Source organism: Somniosus microcephalus, chromosome 17, assembly GCF_052327205.1.
Source record: "Somniosus microcephalus isolate GS21.2 chromosome 17, FLI_Smic_1.0, whole genome shotgun sequence".
Classification (NCBI taxonomy): domain Eukaryota; kingdom Metazoa; phylum Chordata; class Chondrichthyes; order Squaliformes; family Somniosidae; genus Somniosus; species Somniosus microcephalus.
Window position 1 is genome coordinate 44809458 of NC_141003.1, and position 22175 is coordinate 44831632.

General features: G+C 45.8%; 1 protein-coding gene across 3 annotated transcripts in view; it reads left to right on the top strand.

The window, feature by feature from the left end:
- tafa5a (TAFA chemokine like family member 5a) overlaps positions 1-22175 on the top strand; it is an 849608-nt gene that overhangs the window by 686768 nt on the left and 140665 nt on the right. For 2 of the 3 annotated variants that reach the window (XM_086010303.1, XM_086010301.1), the window contains exon 3: positions 12609-12736. In XM_086010303.1, the coding sequence (XP_085866429.1) occupies positions 12609-12736 (128 nt within the window). Of the gene's footprint in view, positions 1-12608; positions 13612-22175 lie in introns of those variants that run through there. The other variant, XM_086010302.1, reaches the window with a different exon arrangement.

Consider the following 22175-nt stretch of genomic DNA (forward strand, 5'->3'; position numbering starts at 1 on the left):
TGCCAGGTGTTTTGCATACAGTGTAACACATTTACAGTATTGCGATACATGTAGAAATCAGCGGGTGGCAGTCTGTAGCTGTGCCTTATTGCTGGCGGATACATAGGAATCGCAATAATTTACCCAACCCATACTTTAAGCCTCAAGTTATTTAATCCCCTCCTCCACTTGGTAATGCTTTTTATTGTGAATTGGACATTAAAAAGTACTGCCACAGGTGCAATTCACGACTAGATACTGTGTACGTTTAGATTTGTAGACAAAGTCTATTCAATTATATCACAAATAATGGCCTAGAAATTCAGTTGGGCGCGCCAGCCGTTAGCACCTTAGGAGGAGTAGATCTCGAGCGCTAGGCGCTTAGCGCCCGGGCGCAGCGCGATCTGCGCCTCACCCCAACTTCAGTAGACATTTAGCGCCGGCGCAAAGTCTTAGCGCGCGCCCTGCTGCACGCGCAGATCATGACGTCATTTCGTCGTGCAACGCCCTTTGTGCGCCCGGAACCGGAACTTCACTCGCGCCGCCCAATTGTGCGCCGGGCGGCCCTAACGACTGTGAAGTGGAACGGTACACAGCCGAGGCGGGCCGCGGGGAGCGCAAATTAAAGGGCACACCTGCAGTAGAAAAGGCAGCCGTTTTGCAACACTTTGTGAGAGACAAAGATGAAGGAGGAGGAGGAGGAGGAGGAGGTGTTGTTGTTGTTGTTGTGCCGGTACCACATAACAAACTGATGGAGAGAAGCCCTCCCCAACAACACAAATACAGCAGTCTCGGCCTTTCAAAAAACCAAATCCACCCTCCCCCTTTAAGAGCTCACCGGAGCCAGAGTGTCTGCCGTCAATCAGCAGCTCGCCGCACCTGCCCTGCGCCCACCTTCCGGTGTTAGCGCCAGGGCCGCCGGCTTAGCGCCTAAAGAGAGCCGTGCATCGCCAGTTTTAGCGCTCGAGCAAACTCTTAGGGCGAAGCTAATGAATATCGGGGAAGTGGCCTCGAATTTGCGCCGGGCACAAACTTTAGCGGCCGCCCGACTTTACCGCCCCAAAAGTGGCTATAATGAATTTCTAGGCCAATGTGTTTTATAGATTAACCAATTCCTTTGCTGGAACTGTTAAAAGTAGAAAAATCTAAAGCTTGTCTTGCCATAAGCTTGTTGTTTTCCCAACATTATTGCAATGTCTTAGAATCCAGCTCTCTCGGAAGTATTGCTATTAAAGGATTGTGTTAGTAAAGATCCTAACACAATCAGGATGGCAGCATTTATTGATATTGCCAGTATTGAAGAACACTTTATTGTCTTTCAAATCTTTCACAAACCCACTCAACACTGTGAATCCAAAAGAAAGACTTGCATTTATATAGCACCTTTCACGACCAGCGGATGTCCCAAAACGCTTTACAGCCAGTGAAGTACTTTTTGAAGTGGAGTCACTGTTGTAATGTAGGAAATGCGGCAGCCCATTTGTTCACAGCAAGCTCCCACAAACAGCAATGTGATAATGACCAGATACAGTAATCTGTTTTTGTTACGTTGATTGAGGGATCAATATTGGCCAGGACACCGGGGATAACTCCTCTGCTCTTCTTTGAAATAGTGCCATGGGATCTTTTACATCCACCTGAGAGAGCAGACAGGACCTCGGTTTAATGTCTCATCTGAAAGATGGCACCTTCGACAGTGCAGCACTCCCTCAGCACTGCACTGGAGTGTCAGCCTAGATTTTTGTGCTCAAGTCCCTGGAGTGGGACTTGAACCCACAACCTTCGGACTCAGAGATGAGAGTGCTACCCACTGAGCCACGTGACTCGAGTTTGTGAATATTAGGAAGGTTTTTTTCCTGAAAAATGTAAGTAAAATGTAAGTAAAGTTATAACAAGATTATAATTTTGTTTTGAATTCTCTATTATTCAATTCCTCCTGTTGAATACTAGAGCATTAAAAACAAAGTTATAATCTTGTTTTCAGGTTTCAACATTACCGTAAGGTCAGACTGTTAATTAAATTTTAATAAAACATTAGACTCAAAAATCATAGGCATAATTTTTACCAGTGCAGTTGTGTTTTGCTAGTATCTACATTTCAGTGAAAGTCTGTAGTTCTTCATCACCTTACTTCCTATCTGACGATGGCAGCACGGGCAATCTGTTATCCAGTCCCTCACTTTTTGACTTGATCCCTCAGAGGAATGTGGTAATGATGCTACAGAAAATCTAAAAATGTCATTGGAGGAGAATTATATATAAAACAGCACTTTCTTTTTGTCTTTTTTAGTATTATATAAACAGTATGTAGGATTGCACGTCCTGTTTCCCTGTCACACTTTTTGGCCACTCCCACTCTGACGCTGGTTTTCAGCACTACACAATTACACTGCATTTGCTGACAGTAATCGTTACTATAGTTGGAAAATATATGTGCATAGTGCTAAAAGCTGGTTTCAAGCTAGGAGCAGGTCTCAAGGACAGGGCATTGGCTAGGGGCAAGGCAATCTGTCTGGGAACACGTTGGAGAAGGGATAACTGGCTCTGGGAGGGTTGGAGTTGTAATTATTGGTCCACCTCTCCCAGTGCTGTCAGATGAAGAGACTTCTCCCATTGCGACCAGACCCCAAATCCCCTCGTGCAACTAGACTCTGCGAGGCCCCTTCTTTAATGCCACCAATCGTTTGAACTCTCCAGTGTTGCTATACCCCACATACCCCTTTCAAATCTGGAGTACCCCCCCTTGTGCTGCCAGATCCCAGATTCCTCCCATAGCCTTCAGACCTGTCAGATCCTGGTATCCTCCCTTTACTCTCCAGCGCTGCCACAACCCAGGCACCCCAGACCCTGGTAATTCCTCCTAAATGTTATCACATCTCGGGGCGCAAAACTACAGTCGTGCCAGAAGCTAAGACTCTTCCCTCATAGTACTGTCAGAATCCATGACTCCCTCCTTGGTGTTTCCACATGCTGAGACCCCACCTTCCATGCTGCCAGGAGCTGGCATAGCCCTCCCATGGCTGCCAGACACTGGGACCCTGTCCCTTCTACCCCAGTCAGAACCCGTGACTCCCCTCGCTGGTGCTTTCAGAACCTCCTCCAGGTGCTGTCAGAACCTGCTCCACCCTTCCGTAGTATTGCACACTCTGAGCACCCCTCCTCAATACTGTAAAACCCCTGGCCCACATCTCCAAATGCTACCGAAACACAGGAAACCACTCCTCAGTGCTGCTGAATAACAGGTACCTACCTCCAACCTGGTATAGTTTGCTGTTTATGTTGGCCTTTAAAAAAGTAAGAGATAACATTGAATATGTGGATAACGGAATGCAGAATAAAATCAGGGCTACTTAATTATAGTTTGAGAAAAATGGACAGTCATGAAATTCAATCCCCCAAAGCATTGGTAAACTTCCCAGAATACCATGCGATTAAAACACAATGGCTGCAAAAAAATTTTTTAAATGGCATCGCCTCGCTTCTGGCGTGGCCCACTCTGTTCACTATCTTGATGAGGGCGCTAGCGCGGGTGGTATGTGCTTGCGCCGGCATTATGCAGAGTACGCAGATCGTGATATCAGTCAGCGTGTAACGCTGATTTAATGCACAACCTGCCACTTTCGACGTCGCGCTTCATTCAATGCCCTCTCCTAAACACATCACAACTGAACATGTGTTCAGCTGCGTGAAGGACCCACCATCAGTGCTACTTAAAGGAATACATTCAACTTGCAGGTAAGTTGATTATTTCTCTTGTACTGACTCTTGCAGAGATTATAGGAGTACTGGGTTGCTGGAAGACATTTATGATGTTGTTGAAGTGTGCAGGGAGTGCTGCTGGACATTGGGAAGGCGTTGGCTGCTACTGGATGACCTCAGAGTACACCACTGGCTCCCAGTCACGGGGGCTCCAGTTGCAGTCCACCTTGTGCTGCAGCATGACAGTGAGATGGAGCAGAGGCATCAAAGAAGACAAGCTGCTCACAGTGGGGGAAGGAGGAGGGGGAGGAGGGCTCTCAGCAGGAGGTCTTACCCACCAAGGGTCTTCAGGGAGCAGTTCTACCTGCACCTAAGCCAGGAGCAGTGTGCTCGGGGGCTCCGCTTCACCAAGGAGATGGTCACAGAACTCTACCACTTTTTGGAACCAAACCTGCAGCCTCAGAGCAGGGTGACAATGATGGCCCTCAAGGTGACCAGGGCCCTGAATTTTTTCACCAGCAGATCCTTCCAGGGTGGAACAGGTGACATAGCAAACATCTTGCAGTTCACCATCCATTGCTGTATCTGGGAGGTCACAGAGGCTCTGTACCCTAAGAGAGGGGACTGCATTGTCTTCTATCTAAACAGAGAGAACAGGAGGAGTGCGCACGTGGCTTTGCGAGGATATCGGGCTTACCCATGGTGCAGGGCACCATCGACTGTACACACGTGGCTTTGCGGGCTTCGCATCTCAATGGTAAGATGTTCCGTAATCGCAAAGGGTACCACTCACTTAATGTCCAGTTGGTGTGCGATGATGCCCTCATCCTGCGCCAGTCCGCTGTGCCAGCAATCTTCCAGCCACCACGTCGAACCCAAGGGTGGCTGTTCGGTGACCAGGGCTATCTGCTCTACACCGAGCTGATGACTCCCCTCCGTAACCTCACCACCTGTGGCCAGCACTCATATAATGAGAGCAATGCTGCCACGAGGAATATCATCGAGCAGACCATCGGGGTGCTCAACCAACGGTTCCGCTGCCTTGACCACTCAGGAGGAGCTCTCCAGTACTCGCCGGAGCGGGTGTCCCAATTTATGGTGGTTTTCTGCATCCTCCACAACCTGGCCATCATGAGGGCACAGCCCTTGCCACCACTGGTTCTGTGACCATCTCAGGAGGAGGAATAGGAGGAGGAGGAAGGAAGGAGGCATCAGCACATTCACATTCGGGCGGGCTGTCTGTGAGTGCATCGTCAGACTTGGGTTTCCCTGACTGAACCCCTAGATCTCTGTTGCTCAGCACATCCCCACCTTACTATCCTTCTGTCACGAAACATCACCGCGTCCTCTTGGCCACAATGCTGAAATGAAAGCCACCACAAAAGAAACATTCCAAACCACATTTATAAGTCATTCAATCCAATACTACATAACAAAGTGAACTAATCAACCTTGTGCATTCCCTTAGTGCCTGTCCTCCGTGTCCCTTTGCCTATCCTAGTGCTCCTACAAAGGGCGACCCCAGTGGCTGCAGCGTGGCTGGTGGAAGTCTGCTGACTTTCAGTGGGGGAGACTGCAGATGGCCTTGCAGGACAACCTCGAGCAGCTCTCAGCCTAGATGGCCCGGCTGTAGACTGCCCCACCTCGGCATGGACGGCAGTAGTCTGGGCTGGCTGACTGACGGGCAACAACAAGGCCACTGGCGGAGTGGCAGTGGTGGACGTATGAGTCACTGCCACTCCCCCGGGGTGGCGCCTCAGCAATCCTAGTAATCTGTTGGAGGACAGGTTGCTGGACTGCTGTGACACCCTGCAAGCCCCTTTCCACTCTGGTAAACGCAGCCATGATAGCAGCAAGCTGAGCCTGCATGACTTCAGTCTGAGCTTCCACTGCAGCACTCAGACGTTGGGTCGTTTCCGCTTGTGCTGCACTGGAAGCTGAGACATTGCCCATCACACCCAGCATCCTGGCAATCATGGGCTCCAAACTCTGTGCAAAGCCCTACACTACCCTTAAGTATACGCAGTGCCAGTTTCTGAGCTGGTGTCTGCGAGTGTCAGATCGAGTGATGGTGTTTCTTCTTCTCCATCACTCTCCTCTGCCTCTTCCTGCACTGGCTGGGAAGCATGCAGTTCTTGGGTGTCTGAAAAAAGAAAGACACAAGGCAGGGTTGTGGTGAGCAGAGGGGAGGAAAGCAAGGTGTGTATGCTTACACCATCAGCAGCTTGTAAGTGAGAAGAGACTGAGGGATGAGGGGGAAGTGGGATGTGAGAAGGAGGATTAGCTATGAGCATACCAACACCTTCAATGGTTTCAGCCTCGATGATCACCACGGCCTCAGTGACGGCCCCTGCAATAATGTCAAGCACAATCTCTTCCAGCTGAGTCAGGATATGCAGCCATGCCTGTCCCCCTCCGATTAGCTGCTACTGTCTCCTGTTATACGCCATTTTGCCCTGCAAGAGAAAGGGAAATTTGTTAGTGAATGTGGTGCAATGTGTTTGGGTGATGTGCCAGTGATGGTTGAATAGATGGCAGTGTGTACAAGGTGTGAGGTGTGTGTGAGGCGTGCAGCAGTGTTAAGTGTACGAGGGTGAGGTGAAGCTATGAATGTGAGATATGAATCGTGTTTAATAGAGATTGTTTGTAGGTGAGTGGTGCACGAGCAGTGTGTGAGGTTAGGGATGCAGTTGTTGGGAAACGGCTTTTGAAAATGCATTCACTGACCTTGACCACTCATGTGAGGTCATTATACCTCTTTCGGCACTGGATCCAGTTCATCGGGGCAAGACAGCTGGCAGTGACCGCTTCAGCTATCTGCTCCCACTGCCTTCTTACAGTGAGTCTGGAGGGCCTCCTGGTCCCCTGCGGGTAGACGACCTGTCCCTTCCATTCTGCCCCCTGCACTAAGGCCTCTCCAGTGCTGCATCTGAGAACCTAGGTGCCCTTTCTCTGCCCTGTTGAGCCATAACTGCCTGACCGTTGCCTTGACAACCAGTTCAATGAGGTGCTGAATGCAGAATGCACCTCTGCTTTAAGAGGTGCAGACTGCATTTAAAAGTGAAGGCTAACTTTAAATAGAGCTAGCCTTGCATGAACTTGGGCCCCCTGCTGAGCGCTCAGCCATTCAGCAGCACTCTCATCGCTGGGCTGCACGCATCAATAATGTTCATTAGTAGGCAGCACGAATGTCCGTGCTTCCTGCGCCACTGCTCGAATTTTTAAGCCCAATTTTTTTGCTCAGCCACTGTAACACAATGTCCAGACAACAAGAATACACGATGCATCACAAGGATATAGATAAGTTAAGTGAGTGGGCAAAGATCTGGCAAATGAAGTATAATGTGGGAAAATGTGAAGTTGTCCATTTTGGCAGGAAGAATAAAAAAGAAGCATATTATCTAAATGGTGAGAGATGCAGAGCTCTGAGCTGCAGAGGGATCTGGGTGTCCTAGTGCATGAATCACTAAAGGTTATTATGCAGGTACAGCAAGTAATTAGGAAAGCTAATAGAATGTTATTGTTTATTGCAAGGGGACTTGAATACAAAAGTAGGGAGGTTATGCTTCAGTTATACAGGGCATTGGTGAGACCACATCTGGAGTACTGTGACAGTATTGGTCTCCTTATTTAAGGAAGGATGTAAATGCATTGGAAGCAGTTCAGAGAAGGTTTACGAGACGATTACCTGGAATGAGCGGGTTGTCTTATGAGGAAAGGTTGGACAGGCTAGGCAGCACTGGAGGCCTTAGTGCAGGGAGCAGAATGGAAGGGACAGGTCGTCTACTCACAGGGGGCCAGGAGGCCCTCCAGACTCACTGTAAGAAGGCAGTGGGAGCAGATAGCTGAAGCGGTCACTGCCAGCCGTCTTGCCCCGATGAACTGGATCCAGTGCCGAAAGAGGTATAATGACCTTGGAGTTTAGAAGAATAAGAGTTGACTTAATTGAGACATATAAGATCCTGAGCGGTCTGGACAGGATGGATGTGGAGAGGATGTTTCCTCGTGTGGGAGAATCTAGAACTAGGGGTCACTGTTTAAAAATAAGGGATCGCCCATTTAAGACAGAGATGAGGAGAATTTTTTTCTCACAGAGGGTTCGTGAGTCTTTGGAACTCTCTTCCTCAGAGGGTGGTGGAAGCAGAGTCTTTGAATATTTTTAAGGCAGAGCTAGATAGATTCTTGGTAAGCAAGGGAGTGAGAAGTTATCGGGGGTAGGCAGGAACGTGGAGTAATCAGATCAGCCATGATCTTATTGAATGGCGGCGCAGGCTCGAAGGGCCAAGTGGCCCACTCTTGCTCCTAATTCGTATGTATGTTCATATGGCTCTCACACACCACAGATCCCCTGTAGAGGGGACCATGCTGGAAAAGATGCAGGATTAGTGGAAATCTCCGCTGGCAACCTGCAAAAAGCTGTCAGCAAGGTGAATGGCGAGCGCCATTCCTTTGCCCCTGAGAGCAAAATCTGGACTCATATCCTCTGTATCACTGTGAGCAACACCAGGGGAGATCTTCCAATAGATAGACTTTTTTTATCCCACCACTTTGGGCAACATATTGCCTATATGCAAATTAGTTTATCTGTCACACTTGCACGTATTGGCTGAAATTTCATTTTCAGAAACCTGCAACAAACTACAACAGACAATGTACAGGTTGACAATCTGCAATTAAAATGTAAAAACTGGGAATGAAAATTATTAATTAAGATCTGCTGAGCATGTAACGGAATAAATCAACAAAAGAGATGTGAAGTGGAGCCAATAAAATTGCTGTAAATACTTTTTTGTAAAAGCTTAGCTGTTGTATTTGTTTTCTCAGTAAGCAAACATTTAATGCTCAAAGTAAATTTTCTAACATAACAAATAAATTACATAGTGTACAACATTGGCCCAGAAATTCGGGTCGGAGGCTTCCCACAGGTGCAAGCCTCCGACCTGCACTTACCGAGCGCGCCGTTGAGCTGTGGGCCCCCGTGGAATTGCGATCCTGGGCCTCCTCTAACTGCCGGCGCGCAGTGCTTGCGTATCCCAGGGGCGCAGTTAGTTCGATGCGTCCCCTGGGATCACGTGGGCCATAGCAGGGAATGCTTCATTCATAAGTTTGACAGGAAGAGCTGTCAAACCTATAAATACTGTAAGCCCCAAAACATCACTAAAACCTCAAATCATTTTTTTTTTAAATCACGTTTTTAAAATAAACTATAAATTACATGAAATAACAATTTTAAACAATAATTTAAATTTCTGAAAAAATTAACTACATTTTCTAATGGGGTTAAAAATAAACTTACCTTTCTTTAAAGTATTTAAAAATAATAAACCTATGGAAAAAATGTTTTAATTTTAATTAATTCACCACTTACCTTGTTAAAAGCAGGCCTTGCGACTGCTGTTTACATGTCTAACTTCTGGAGACTTACCTTCCCGGAGAAACCTGGAAAAAAAACGTAAGTTCGATGCGCATGCGCTGCCTCTCCCGCGCACGCGTTCCACCTCTTAACCCCTTCTTTCAGGGGAATGGAAGTGCCGGTTTCCCGCGCATGTGCAGTGCATGCAGGAAACCGGTACTTCCATTGGGCTTACGGGTGAGTACCCCGTGCGTACTCATGCGTTGGGACCCGAATTTCTGGGCCAAATGATTAAATTTGCCTGTAAAATCATCCATTTTGACTTTGAATCTCTTAATTTTTGACATTTGGAGACCTCTTTGTTTCTCAGAAGCCTGAGGCTACACGTTGGGACTGAATTCTCTGTTGGGCCTTCCTTTTTTGAACTTTCTGGCCCATTTTCTCCTTAGATTGTGGCTTATTACCATGCATGATTCCCGACTGCGCAATCTGAACCTGCACCGTTTTGGGATGTTTCATATTTGAACGTCTCTGCAGTTTCTTATTTTTAAGCCTTCTGGCAGATTTTTATGTTCTTCTTCCCGGTGGACGCAAATGAATTTTCTTCACATTCAAGTTAGAATAATTGGAAATCTTGTAGTAATTATTTTTAGAGGCTGTAGCACCATCTCTGGAGGAAGCCAGATTAGCAGGCATTACTATTACAATGGTACACAACGTGTTATAGACTCAAGGATTTTAATATATTATTCGGTGCATAGTGGATCTTTCTGGTGTTACCTGATCTGATATGTGCAACCACAGACTCAAACCTTCCAGTGCATAATTGTGCCCTATCTTATGTCAGGCCGGTTTCCTGTTTGCTCTTTTAATGTTGGATAATTTTCTTCGGTTTTGTTTCATATTTTTGCTTTGTTTTCCGAAGTCTGTCTCTATTAAATGCATTTTTGATTTTTTTTACATCCCTTATAACCTTCTTTCCAAATTCTTGCAATTCTGATGTGCATCCATTATCACTTCCACCCATCTGTGCGTCAGCATAATCTCTTACTCAAACTCACCATGAGCAATGCCAGGTAGATCAAGAAGGTCACTAATGATCTATTCAAACAAACTGAGGAAGTGCTATCTAGCTCTACAGATTGGAAGGGTTCTCACAGTTGCAAGGAACAAATGACAGAATACATTTGGTACTCAAAGCCTCGTATGTCAACACCACCCAATTTTATGAATAGGAAAAGTTTTCATTCTATTAATGTCCAGTTAGTGTGTAACACCAATTGCCTTATCTTGTATGTCAGTGCCAGATACTCAGTAAGCTGCAATGATGTTTTGATTATGTGACAATTCACCATGTATCTGTCTGCATACAATTTATAATGCCTCTTCACGTGTGCTAGGGGTTTTCATTGCTGCTGCTGCTCCTCCCCTGACTGTATGGGCTAAAAATTGAGTAGTGCCAACTTCGCCGGTTTAGCACCCCCACGCCGGAACTTGAGTGGTTGCACCCCAAGAGCGAAGCGGAGTGCCGGCGCTGCGAGTCAATATTGCGGTGTTATGTGCCTCAGTATTGCAGGCCTTCCTCCCCTTCTTTAAGGGGAGGGGCCTTGCGCAGCGCGACCCGGGGCCCAGCTGGGCCCCCAGGGATTGGGAGTGCAGGCAAAAGAGCCCGGCACTCGAGAAGTGCCGGGCTCTTGGAGCACAGCCGGCACTCCGCCGGGGTGGGGGGGGGCGTTCAGTAGGCTGGGGATGGGAGCGCAGGCAGGTGCTGGCAGGTGGCCAGCAACAAAAATGGCCGCCCCGCACCTCGCCTTTAAATTGCGCCTCCCCGGCCTCAGGTAGGCCCCCCTGACCCCGTCGGACATAGTGTCCGGCAGTAAGTCGGGGGCGCTCCCAAAGATCGCGGCCGGGGTGCTGCATACAGCACTGACGTCATCGCCGGCGGCTCAGCGCCGCCGCTAACTTCCTGATGAATTTCTCAGGAGGCGTGAGCGGCACCATGCCCGGGCGCTAGTTGCTTTGCGCTCTGTTAGCGCCCTCTTAGTGCGCTAACGGGAGGCGCAAAGCGACCCAATTTTTCCCCCTATGTCTTTGGCACTGGTAGTAAACAATCTTTTCCTCTGGAGAGAGAGAAGCCAATGTTAAGGGTATGAGTGGCTTTGACACCTCCCCCATCCCAAGCATCCCAAGATGCTAAGATGTGGAGATGCATTGTCCCGTTAAATCAAGTGTCCTTGAAGACTAGCAGTAGACTTTGTGACAAACAGTGCGAGTAGGCAGAGTGGTTTTGAGCAGAAAAGATGATTGAATGCTTACTGAGGCTGCACTTTGCAGAGGCAAGTTCCCCTGACACCCAGACGCTGAATGAAAAAGTTTGAGAGGTAAAGAGTGGTAGAGGATGTGCATTGGCGAGAGTGCTTAGACTTCCCATTGCTACCCTTGTGAGGTGGTTGAACCTCTTCCTTTGTAGCAGTTCTTGGGGTGGTGGGAGTTGCACTGAATGCCTCTGGCACCTCTCTCCCTACAGCCTGCACCGGAGACTTTCTGCCCTCGGTGCCTAACAAACTTGCTCTTCTGGCCCTGCTTTCTGCTAAAAGGATCGCCAGAGATGCATCTGAGAATCTTGGAGCACTTCCAGCTGCCCTCGTCCCCCCAGGCTGCTGCTGCTCCAGACATTTTTACAGAAAAATGATGCTCCCCTTTACCTGGCTGCAATCTTTTAAAGGCTGCACCATAAGCTGTCTTTCTCTCCCTCCTATCGGGAGCGGTATTACCTCTCCAAACTCACTCTACATTGCAAATGAAGGCCCTGGAAGGAAATTGCAGAGAGTTAGTGGCAGTATCGTGTAGCCAGAAGGTAATGTTCCATTGCTACCCCACCAATGGGAGTGAAATCCAAGCCACTATTTCCTAATACTAACTCTAAACAAATCACAGGAGATCCATTAGTGTAAGTATTTTCATAAAATGTTTGTGGTCATCACAATGTGGATATTAATGCTGGGAAATTAAACTCTTCCTATTTCACCCAGTGTCAGCATCAAGTGTGTGTGTGTATATATATATATATATACTCAACTCAGCTTATTATCAGGATTTTCAATTTAAATCAAGATATTACAGGAGGAAGTGATATACATTTGGTCAATTTGAACCTAGTTCCTGATGGGCATGGCTCTACAGCATAAACTGCCAAGAATTTGACACTGATTTTGCAGCCTTCCTTGGGTTGCCACGAGGAGGATTGGTATGGTGGAAATGCTAGTGGCATTCTGGTTCTCTTTTGAGGTTGCAATTAAGGGACATTGCTGGGCCTGTGTCGAGAACGGTTCACCCAATGTTTACAAAGGTCTAATAGCAGATCCCGCACTCATCCTCTCCGTTTCAAAAACTGCATGGAATAGAAGTTCACAATGATGTGAGTGGGGAGAAAAGTCAAAAGTTAACTGGCCCTTGTATGTATCTCTCCAGATCTGACCATCTGATTTGGACATCCTTTCAAAATAAATGAGCTGGGATATGTGTTTGAGCGTGATTGCAACATTCAGAGGAATAATACATATCCTTTCTTTTTCAGCACGAATTGTAAAGACTAGACAATGGTGTGAAATGCTTCCATGTTTGGAAGGAGAAGGCTGCAATTTGTTAATGAATAAATCAGGCTGGACCTGCACACAGCCAGGTGGGCGAATAAAGACAACTACGGTAAGCCATGGATCCAATTAACTGCCTAATTAAGTCTGTGACTTTATATAATGGCCGTCCAATGCCAGTTTAATCAACTCCATGCTAAAAGGTAAAACAACATCAGGCAAGGCAGGTTAAAAATAAACTGTTTGAATTGGTACCATATTATTGCACATAACTCTTAAAAATGTAACTTCGAACCATATGTAAACTGATAATAGTAGGACATTGTTTAAAATATTTATTGTCCCCTCTTCCAAAACAACAAGCCTGCTCAAGAATATTGTTATATTAAATATTAAAAAGATTCATAATTTCTGTTATAATTGTTTGTAAAAGTGTATTATTTAAAATGCACCAGTATTATATCTGACCTTGCAAAGAAGGTAGCTAATACCAACATAGTTGACAACTGGAAATAACTGAATTAAATTGTCTGGATTTTATTAAGTACCTGTATGATTTTGATTGGCAGTCTGTAATATAGCTGTGATATAAGTTCTCATTGCAGTGTTTTTTTAGATTCTGATTACTTACACCTCACTAATAATTGCTTGAATGTTTGAGCTGGCAAAGGAATTTTCCATTACCAGGAACTAACTATAGTCTGACTGGAAGAATAAGCCAGACATTGTTTCATCTAATGTGCATTTATTTGCCTTTCCACATTAGTGTATTGAGTAGGAAGACAACACACAGCACAGATTACTTATATAAATATATGCAGCTCATTACTGAGAATCTGAATCAGTTAATTTACTCAGAAACTGCCAAGAATGAATCATCAGTATTTATATCAGCCTCCAGTCATTCGGATTTTGTATTAACCATATTGGGCCGGAATTTGCGGTGGGTAAAGACAGCGAACTAACAGCAAACTTCAAGATGTAGCGATTGCGCATCTAAATGTGGAAATGCTGAAGTTGTGGTCAGTCATTCACTGCTCCGACACTGGCTGCGCTGTGCCCCCCCCCCCCCACCCCATAGCTGGCAATCAGTATAATCAGAGAAAACAGTGAAACTGATGACAACTTGGGCTTTTCCGCGCTAATATCGCTGTTAAATACCCCGGTAAATGTTAGGCCTTGTTGGATTGGGTGTAACTGGGGTTTTAACAGCATATTGACTGCGGAACAAAATGTTATGGCCCTGAAAAACTAATTTAAATTTTGTGGCGTGTCAAATTTTTCCATTATGATAAAAGTTACAATTTTTAAGAAACATTAAAAAAATGTTTTTTTAATGTTTCTTCATGATACTTCAGGTTCTACCTTATCCCCATATGAGAGCCCCAAATTTTTGTTTTGCTCTCTGTAACATTTTTAAAAAGTCAGAATAATAGCGGGTTCTCATTTCCTGCTTCCCTGTCTGTGAGAATTTTGCAATGTGATTGGCTACTTAGACAGCTTACTAACATCACAGCAGAGCGCACTAGGGAATCCCCACTATATCGCACTGAAATCACTTACACGTCGAATAAGGCAAATTTCTCATCACAGAGATCTCTGTGGGCAGCTTTCTTTGGGGCCAGCAGTGAGCACCTTTGCTTCGCTGCAGACGGAAAATTCTGGGCCATTGTGTTTTGACAGTTGGGCAACGTGCACCTGAAGTGAACTCTGCTGAGGGGACCTGGACACACCTTTATCCGAGGGATCAGGTTGTTCCAATAGCTGTCCTGCTCCCTCAGCATTGAAACACCCCTAGAAAGAGCCTTGCACCCAAAAGCAGGGGATGAAAGTTTACCACTGCTGCAAGTCTGAGAGGCCTGCAGTAGCCATAATGGATGCTGTCCAAAAACTGCATTCAGCCACGATGCTCATACTGCTAGCCCTGTTTCCAAAAAAAATGTGCTTACCATTTTGTTGCCTATAGGTGCCTGATGTGAGGAGCCTGGCCACAGGCATTAAGGCTGTGGGTGCCTGTATGTTTTGGCCTCTGCCAAACCGAGACCCAGGAAAATGAGGGACCTCATTACAATTACATTTATGTGCTTGTACTCCATCCTCCCCTCCAGGGCTGGAAGTTTGGGTGCTATGCAAAATGAGAGGAACCTGATGTCATGAGTCTCCAGCTTTTTATGCTTTGCTTTGCGCATTGGAAATATCAGAGGAAACTCACCTCTGATGGAGCAGCTCGCAAAAGGTAAGTATTCGACCAAAGAATTCCCTTCATTTAAAATTGCAAGTAAATTACTTACATTTTGTTATACCATACTCATCTGGAGCAATGCAACTTTTTGGGGATATAACGTAGATTCTGTACTAACAGTACGAAACCAATCTGGGAGTATCCAACATGACAGTGGTCACTGTCCTTTCAGTCACTTTCCAGTAATCTACATGGTGTAATTTAGAGAACACTGCTATTGTGATGATACAAAACACCTAAGAAATATTGGCACCAAAATTCTTTGAAATTCCGCTGGCCTTCCACTATATCTTCAGTGGAAGACCTGTGAAAGCCCAGGAAAACCTCATTTTACAAGGCAAGTGGCAGCCGGAGGGTGGAGCTGGGAACAGGGACTCCCTAAGTTGGAGGTTCCCAGTCCTCTAGCTCCATTGGGATCCATAATTTCTTTGACTCCTGGAATTCCAAGTGAATGGAAGCATGTCCGCTTCTACAAAAGCATATCTGAGTCCTACTGGTGGGATCTAAGCCAGGCAAGCAGCCGACAACCCTGAAGTGTGCTATTTTTTTTTTTTAAAACACTGCCGTATTAATCAGCCCTTTGATCAGGGGATGGAGAGAAATATTGCCAGACTCAAGCAATGCCCAAAGGGCAGCAAACAGACGAATTTCCATGGACATGGGCAGGTAGGCACCAGAGATGCTCCCTAGTTAGTGCTTGCCCCATGTTAATGACTTGCCCTCATACTGACCCCACCAATTCTAATGGGATCAGTGCTGCTGGTCATTATCAGAGGACCGGGGGAGTTTCTGGACCATTACTTTCTACACAAGTATTGATTCACATGGTTGTAGCATTTAAATACAGACAAAGATTTGTACTAAGTACACAAACAAGATGTTGCCATGGGAATACACACAGCTGACAATTTGTGTTAGATGGAAATTCTATTTTGGGTACTGAGACTTTGACTTCTTTGAGACCAAGGATTTTAATTAAAGAAAAACTCATTGGAAGCCTTGATTCTACCTCTGATTGAAAGGTTGAAAATTTTATTCCCCGACTACAAAAATAGGCGAATCAATGATGATATTATGTCATATATTGTATTTCCACCATTTTTTCATTACTGCCATAGTAACACTGGTCATAATATGCCCTTGCATACAAGGCGTCCAACAGGCGGATGATTGATTGCCAGTTTCACATTGCTTTATAATAGCATCTTAATAAGTGGCAGTTTGTTGTTGTCTGGGGGACTACACAGGCCATTTAAACTGCTTCAAGCACCAGATTCCTTCAGCCATGTCCCACACTCCTCAGTGATGAGCTCCCAGGCATAAAGAGTAATATTGCCGGGAGCCTGCTGGAATGGGCCTAATTGTGGAACATTCTCCAGGGATAATACCAACTACTTCAGGCGGGCAGAGAATCCACTCTGCCACGTTTCCGCCTGCCATTGCAGAAAATCTACGCCACTAACACCCAAAACAAAACATGTATGGAAAACAAACCTACAATATAGGTAACATGAGAGCGCCACTGTAAATACAATGTTAGAATCACCCCCTCCTAAATGAGTAGTCGAATCACACTATCTGAACAGAATAAATGAAATAGGAGACGCACGCCATCATAAATGGAATAGTAGATTCACATCATCCAAATGGAATGGGAGAATCACACCATCCTCATAGTGTAATTATAATGGCAGAATCATACCACAACTACAGTATATATGGGATGGGAGAATCACATGACACTAACAGTATAAAATGGCCTGTTGTGTTTGTTTTATTCCACACATGAGATTAACGCACGCTAACATATTTGTAACTTGGTTGACGGTGATTTTAGACTCTCAGGGAATAAAACCTTTCAAACATGTTTCAGTTGGTACTTTCTACCAATATAATGCCTCCTGTTTCACCATCTAAAATTTGTTTGTTTAATTTGCTGGCTTGTTGAGCATTAAAACTGTCCCTTAGCTTTTAAAAAGTGAGCGCCAGTTAGTCCGCATAATGGCCCAGAAATTCGGGTCGGGGGCTTCCCGCGGTTGCAAGCCTCCGACCTGCACTTACCTAGCGTGCCGGCAGTTGTGCTGTGGGCCCGCGTGGGATTCCGATCCTGGGCCTCCTCCAACTGCCGGTGCGCTGTGCTTGCGTATCCCAGGGGCGCAGTTAGTTCGATGCATCCCCTGGGATCACGTGGGCCATGGAGAGCCAATGGTAGCAGGGAATGCTTCATTCATAAATTTGACAGGAAGAGCTGTCAAACCTATAAATACTATAAGCCCCAAAACACGGTGGCATAGTGGTTAGCACTGTTGCCTCACAGCGCCAGGGACCCGGGTTCAAACCCGGCCTCGGGTGACTGTCTGTGTGGGGTTTGCACATTCTCCCCGTGTTTGCGTGGGTTTCCTCCGGGTGCTCCGGTTTCCTCCCACAGTCCAAAGATGTGCGGGTTAGGTTGATTGGCCATGATAAAAATTGGCCCTTAGTGTTAGGGGGGATTAAATACGTGGGGTTACGGGGATAGGGCTTGGGTGGGATGGCTGTCGGTGTAGGGACTGGGTGCTAGGGTTTGGATGATCAGCCATGATCTCGTTGAATGGCGGAGCAGGCTCGAAGGGCCGAATGGCCTACTCCTGCTCCTATCTTCTATGTTTCTATCACTAAAACTTCAAATAATTTTTTTTTAAAACATCACATTTTTAAAATAACTATAAATTACATGAAATAACTATTTTAAACAATAATTTAAAATTTTGAAAAAATTAATTACATTTTCTAACAGAGCTAAAAATAAACTTACCTTTCTTTAAAGTATTTATAAAAATAATAAACCTGTGGAAAAAATGTTTTAATTTTAATTAATTCACCACTTACCTTGTTAAAAGCAGGCCTTGTGCCTGCTTTTTAAAAGTGTAACTGCTGGAGACTTACCCTCCCGGAGAAACCTGCAAAAAAAATGTAAGTTCGATGCGCACGCGCTGCCTCTCTGGCGCACACGTTCCACCTGTCAACCCCTTCTTTCAAGGGAACGGAAGTTCCGGTTTCCTGCACATGTGCAGTGCATGCACGAAACCGACACTTTCGTTGGGCCTACGCGTAGTACACAGCGCGTACTCACGCGTGGGGACCCGAATTTCTGGGCCATTATCTACAAAAATTCTTCTTGATTGAATACTAAATCTGGGATCATAGAAACTCTCACCAAAGAAAATGTCATAAATGATATTAGCTTTATGAACTATATTGTGTTCCATTTTAAATAGATATGGATATCAAAGACACTGCCACAATACATCATACATTTGTTTGGCTGTTCTGTTGCTGAAGGGGAAAGCATGTCCAGGGGAAATATTTTCTCTTCAAAGCAGTCTCCCAGTTCTGTCTTAAATATACATACTCTATATGGATTTCTTGGACTAAATAGCCTCAATTTTCATGTCCTTTTGGATACTGAAATTTTCTACCTGAGCTTTCTTCCTCAACTGCTATACTGTCGAGCATGTCATGGTTCATCCCGGAGTAATTTCATTGATCTTCGTGGGAGCTTCGGCTGCAAATTTTATAGTAAAATATTAATTAAAAAATTTCAAAAAGGCTGTAAGATTTGCAGTTGTCATTTTTTACTCCATGCTTCTGCACTCAGTGCATTGACACTGCAGCTACCTGTCATCAAAAGTTCCAGGCAGGCAGAACCCTGCTTACATTGCTTGGCTCCTGCCTTACTGAGATCTTTAACTGCCCTGTTTTAAAAAAAATTGTTTTATGGGATGTGGGCGTCGCTGGCAAGGCCAGCATTTATTGTCCATCTCTAATTGCCCTCGAGAAGGTCGTGGTGAGCAGCCTTTAAGAGAGACTTCTGCGTGTGCCTGGATAAATGCATTGAGCTCTCTCCCACAAGTTAGAAATCTCAGGCCTAGAAATTGAGTTTGCCTCCGCCAGGGCTGTAGCACCCGAAATTTAGCGCCAGCGTTAATTGCCGCTGCGCCCGCCAAAAATTCAGCTGCGCCGCGCCCAGACGGCTGCGGGCACTAATGGAGGGTGTCAGCGCCTCGCAATGGGCGCTGAATGCAGGATTGCGGCGCTAATCCCCCGCTGCGGCACCCGATGCGGTGCGGCAGGCTGGGGTACTGCAGGCCTCCTCCTTCTGTTAAGGAGGAGCTGCCTGCAGCCGACCGCTGGCCGGTGGAATCGCACGAAAAATGAGCCCGGCACCTCGGAGAAGTGCCGGGCTCGAGGCCCACACACATCTGTGCCGCGGGGGGGTGGTGGAGGAGTCCGGGGAGGGAGGTGCGGGCAGGCGGCCGCCGGGAAAGCGGCCGGCCGCCGCGCCACCTTAATGCGCCGGCGCTAAGTCCAGCAAGAAACTTTTGAAAAATCGTTGGTTGCGGCTGCCACGGGCGAGGCGGCCGCAACTGAATTTCGGCGTCCGGCCGCGTTACCACGGCAACCGGGACGCTGCGCACACCGATGACGTCATCGGTGCCGGCGCAGCGCTACCGGCTAACGCCGATGGTAGGGCCCAAATCAATTTCCGAAGCGGCTATAATTCCGGCGCAAGGCCCTCTAGCGCCTCTAATTGGGCGCTAACCCCACTCAATTTCTAGGCCTCAATGTTTAGAGATTATCTCGGAGAATGCCCACTCTCTAAACATTTCAATTAAAATCAAATAGGTTTACAAAGTGTTCAAGGGGTTCTACTTTATAAACCAGAATTGACAGAACACTGGTTTTACATTCCATATCTAACCAAACTGAAGCAGTGCGAGAGTACCTCTCAGGCAGTCTCATGGCACTTTGCTCTGGAGTCAGATCAGGTCCTGATTCTGAATTTGCGCGCCAGTTTAACAGCAGCAAGATGCTGAAATCACTTTGCACCAAGGTTAAACTTGCAGTGTTAGTGCACGCTTTAGATTCAATTTCCCTTCACCATTACCCATACCTGAATCATGACAAAGGTTTGAAACATTCTTAAAGCTCTAGTTAAACATGCTAAACATCAGCGTGCTTCTGATTGACCGAGGACTGATCCAAACTGCAGAAAGCCCTGTACCAGCTAAGTAGCAGCTGTACGCAGCCGTTTTTGTTTTCCTGGGACATACCATTCTTCATGGGCCTTCAAGCCTGTTCAAAGTTACAGCTCCCATTAAGTTGCCCCTGGATACTCATATGCTGTCTACTCAAAAATGTGTTAGTAGTGAAATATAAAAACAGACAGTAAGAGCTTCTACAAGTATATAAAAAGGAAGAGAGTAGCTAAAGTAAACGTTGGTCCCTTAGAGGATGAGACTAAGGAATTAATGGGAAACAAGGAAATGGCAGAAACTTTGAACAAATATTTTGTATCTGTCTTCACGGTAGAAGACACTAAAAGCATCCCAATAATAGTGGAAAATCAAGGAGCAAAAGGGAGGGAGGAACTTAAAACAATCACCATCACTAGAGAAAAAGTACTAGGCAAACTAATGGGACTAAAGGCTGACAAGTCCCCTGGACCTGATGGTCTGCATCCTAGGGCCTTAAAAGAAGTGGCTGCAGAGATAGTGGATGCATTGGTTGTAATCTTCCAAAATTCCCGGATGCAGTTGAGGGTGGAACCCGGAAACCAGCTGACCCGCTCCCAAGCCACATCCATTTGCAAAATCGCGGCCAAAGAGTCTGCAAAGGGATATAGAGAGGTTAAGTGAGTGGGCAAAAATTTGGCAGATGGAGTATAATGTGGAAAAATGTGAGGTTATCCACTTTGGTAGGAAGAATAGAAAAGCAAAATATTATTTAAATGGAGAGAGACTACAGAATGCTGCGGTACAGAGGGATCTGGGGGTCCTTGTACATGAAACACAAAGTTAGCGTGCAGATACAGCAAGTAACTAGGAAGGCAAATGGAATGCTGGCCTTTATTGCAAGGGGGATGGAGTATAATAGTAGGAAAGTCTTGCTACAAATGTACAGGGCATTGGTGAGACCACACCTAGAGTACTGTGTACAGTTTTGGTCTCCTTATTTAAGGAGGGATATACTTGCATTGGAGGCAGTTCAGAGAAGGTTCACTAGGTTGATTCCTGGGATGAAGGGGTTGTCGTCTGAGGAAAGGTTGAGCAGGTTGGGCCTATACTTATTGGAGTTTAGAAGAATGAGAGGTGATCTTAATGAAACATATAAGATTCTGAGGGGGCTTGACAGGGTAGATGCTGAGAGGATGTTTCCACTCATGGGGGAATCTCGAACTAGGGATCATAGTTTCCAAATAAGGGTTCGCCCATTTAAGATGGAGATGAGGAGGAATTTCTTCTCTGAGGGTTGTGAATCTTTGGAATTCTCTACCCCAGAGAGCTGTGGAGGTGGAGTCATTGAATACATTCAAGGCGGAGATAAACATATATTTGAGCTACAGGGGAGTCAAGGGTTATGGGGAACAGGTAGAGAAGTGGAGTTGAGGCCAAGATCAGATCAGTCATGATCTTATCGAATGGCGGAGCAGGCTCGAGGAGTCCAATGGCCTGTTCCTGCTCCTATTTCTTATGTTTTTATGTAGAGCAGACAAGGAGGAAAGTGGATATGTCTATCTTCAACGGGCTACAAAAATCAAGCATTTTCACTAAAAGGGATTGTGCATGGGTCTACATATATTTGTTTTAAGAGACAGCTGGAGGAGTACTTTAAACAGAAAATAATCCCCCCAAGACTTCCCTTTGCCTTTGAGTAATGATGAAGTGCTTGTACTGCACTGGGGAATTGAGAGTAGGCAGGTTGATTTAAAAGACAAGGCCGTAGGTTGAGTCCTTCAATCAGCCTGGAATCCTCAATTCCCCAGCAGAGTATAGGCAGAGTTCATTATTACAATTTGATCAGTTTGAGCCAGTGCCCTTTTTTTTGGTCCTTTACAGCTTTTAGAAATCAAAGTTCAACCCATACCAGATAACATTCTATTACCACTAGCACTTCTTTATATGATGCAGTATCTTGCACATTCTCGTATTGCTCCACTGAGTTTGAATGTACGGTATTCATTCACCATGAACTCCGGGTAGAGTTTCCGCTTTGGGTACAATCGTTAATCTGGGCGCAAATTGCGTTTGTAATTGCGCTGGTTTTCCAAAGCGAAGTTACGGCTCAAACTTATTTGCATAATCACAAACATGAAATTCTCCATGAACCAGTGCAATTGGGCAGCGTAATGGAACATAATTTTCCCTGCATTAAAAAATATTCATTGATGTATTTAAGAGTGGTAACCTGGTGCAGCTTTATTAATACAGCTGAAAATGGGTTTATCAGCAAAAATAGCATTTTTAATAAGAGTATCTAATCCACCACC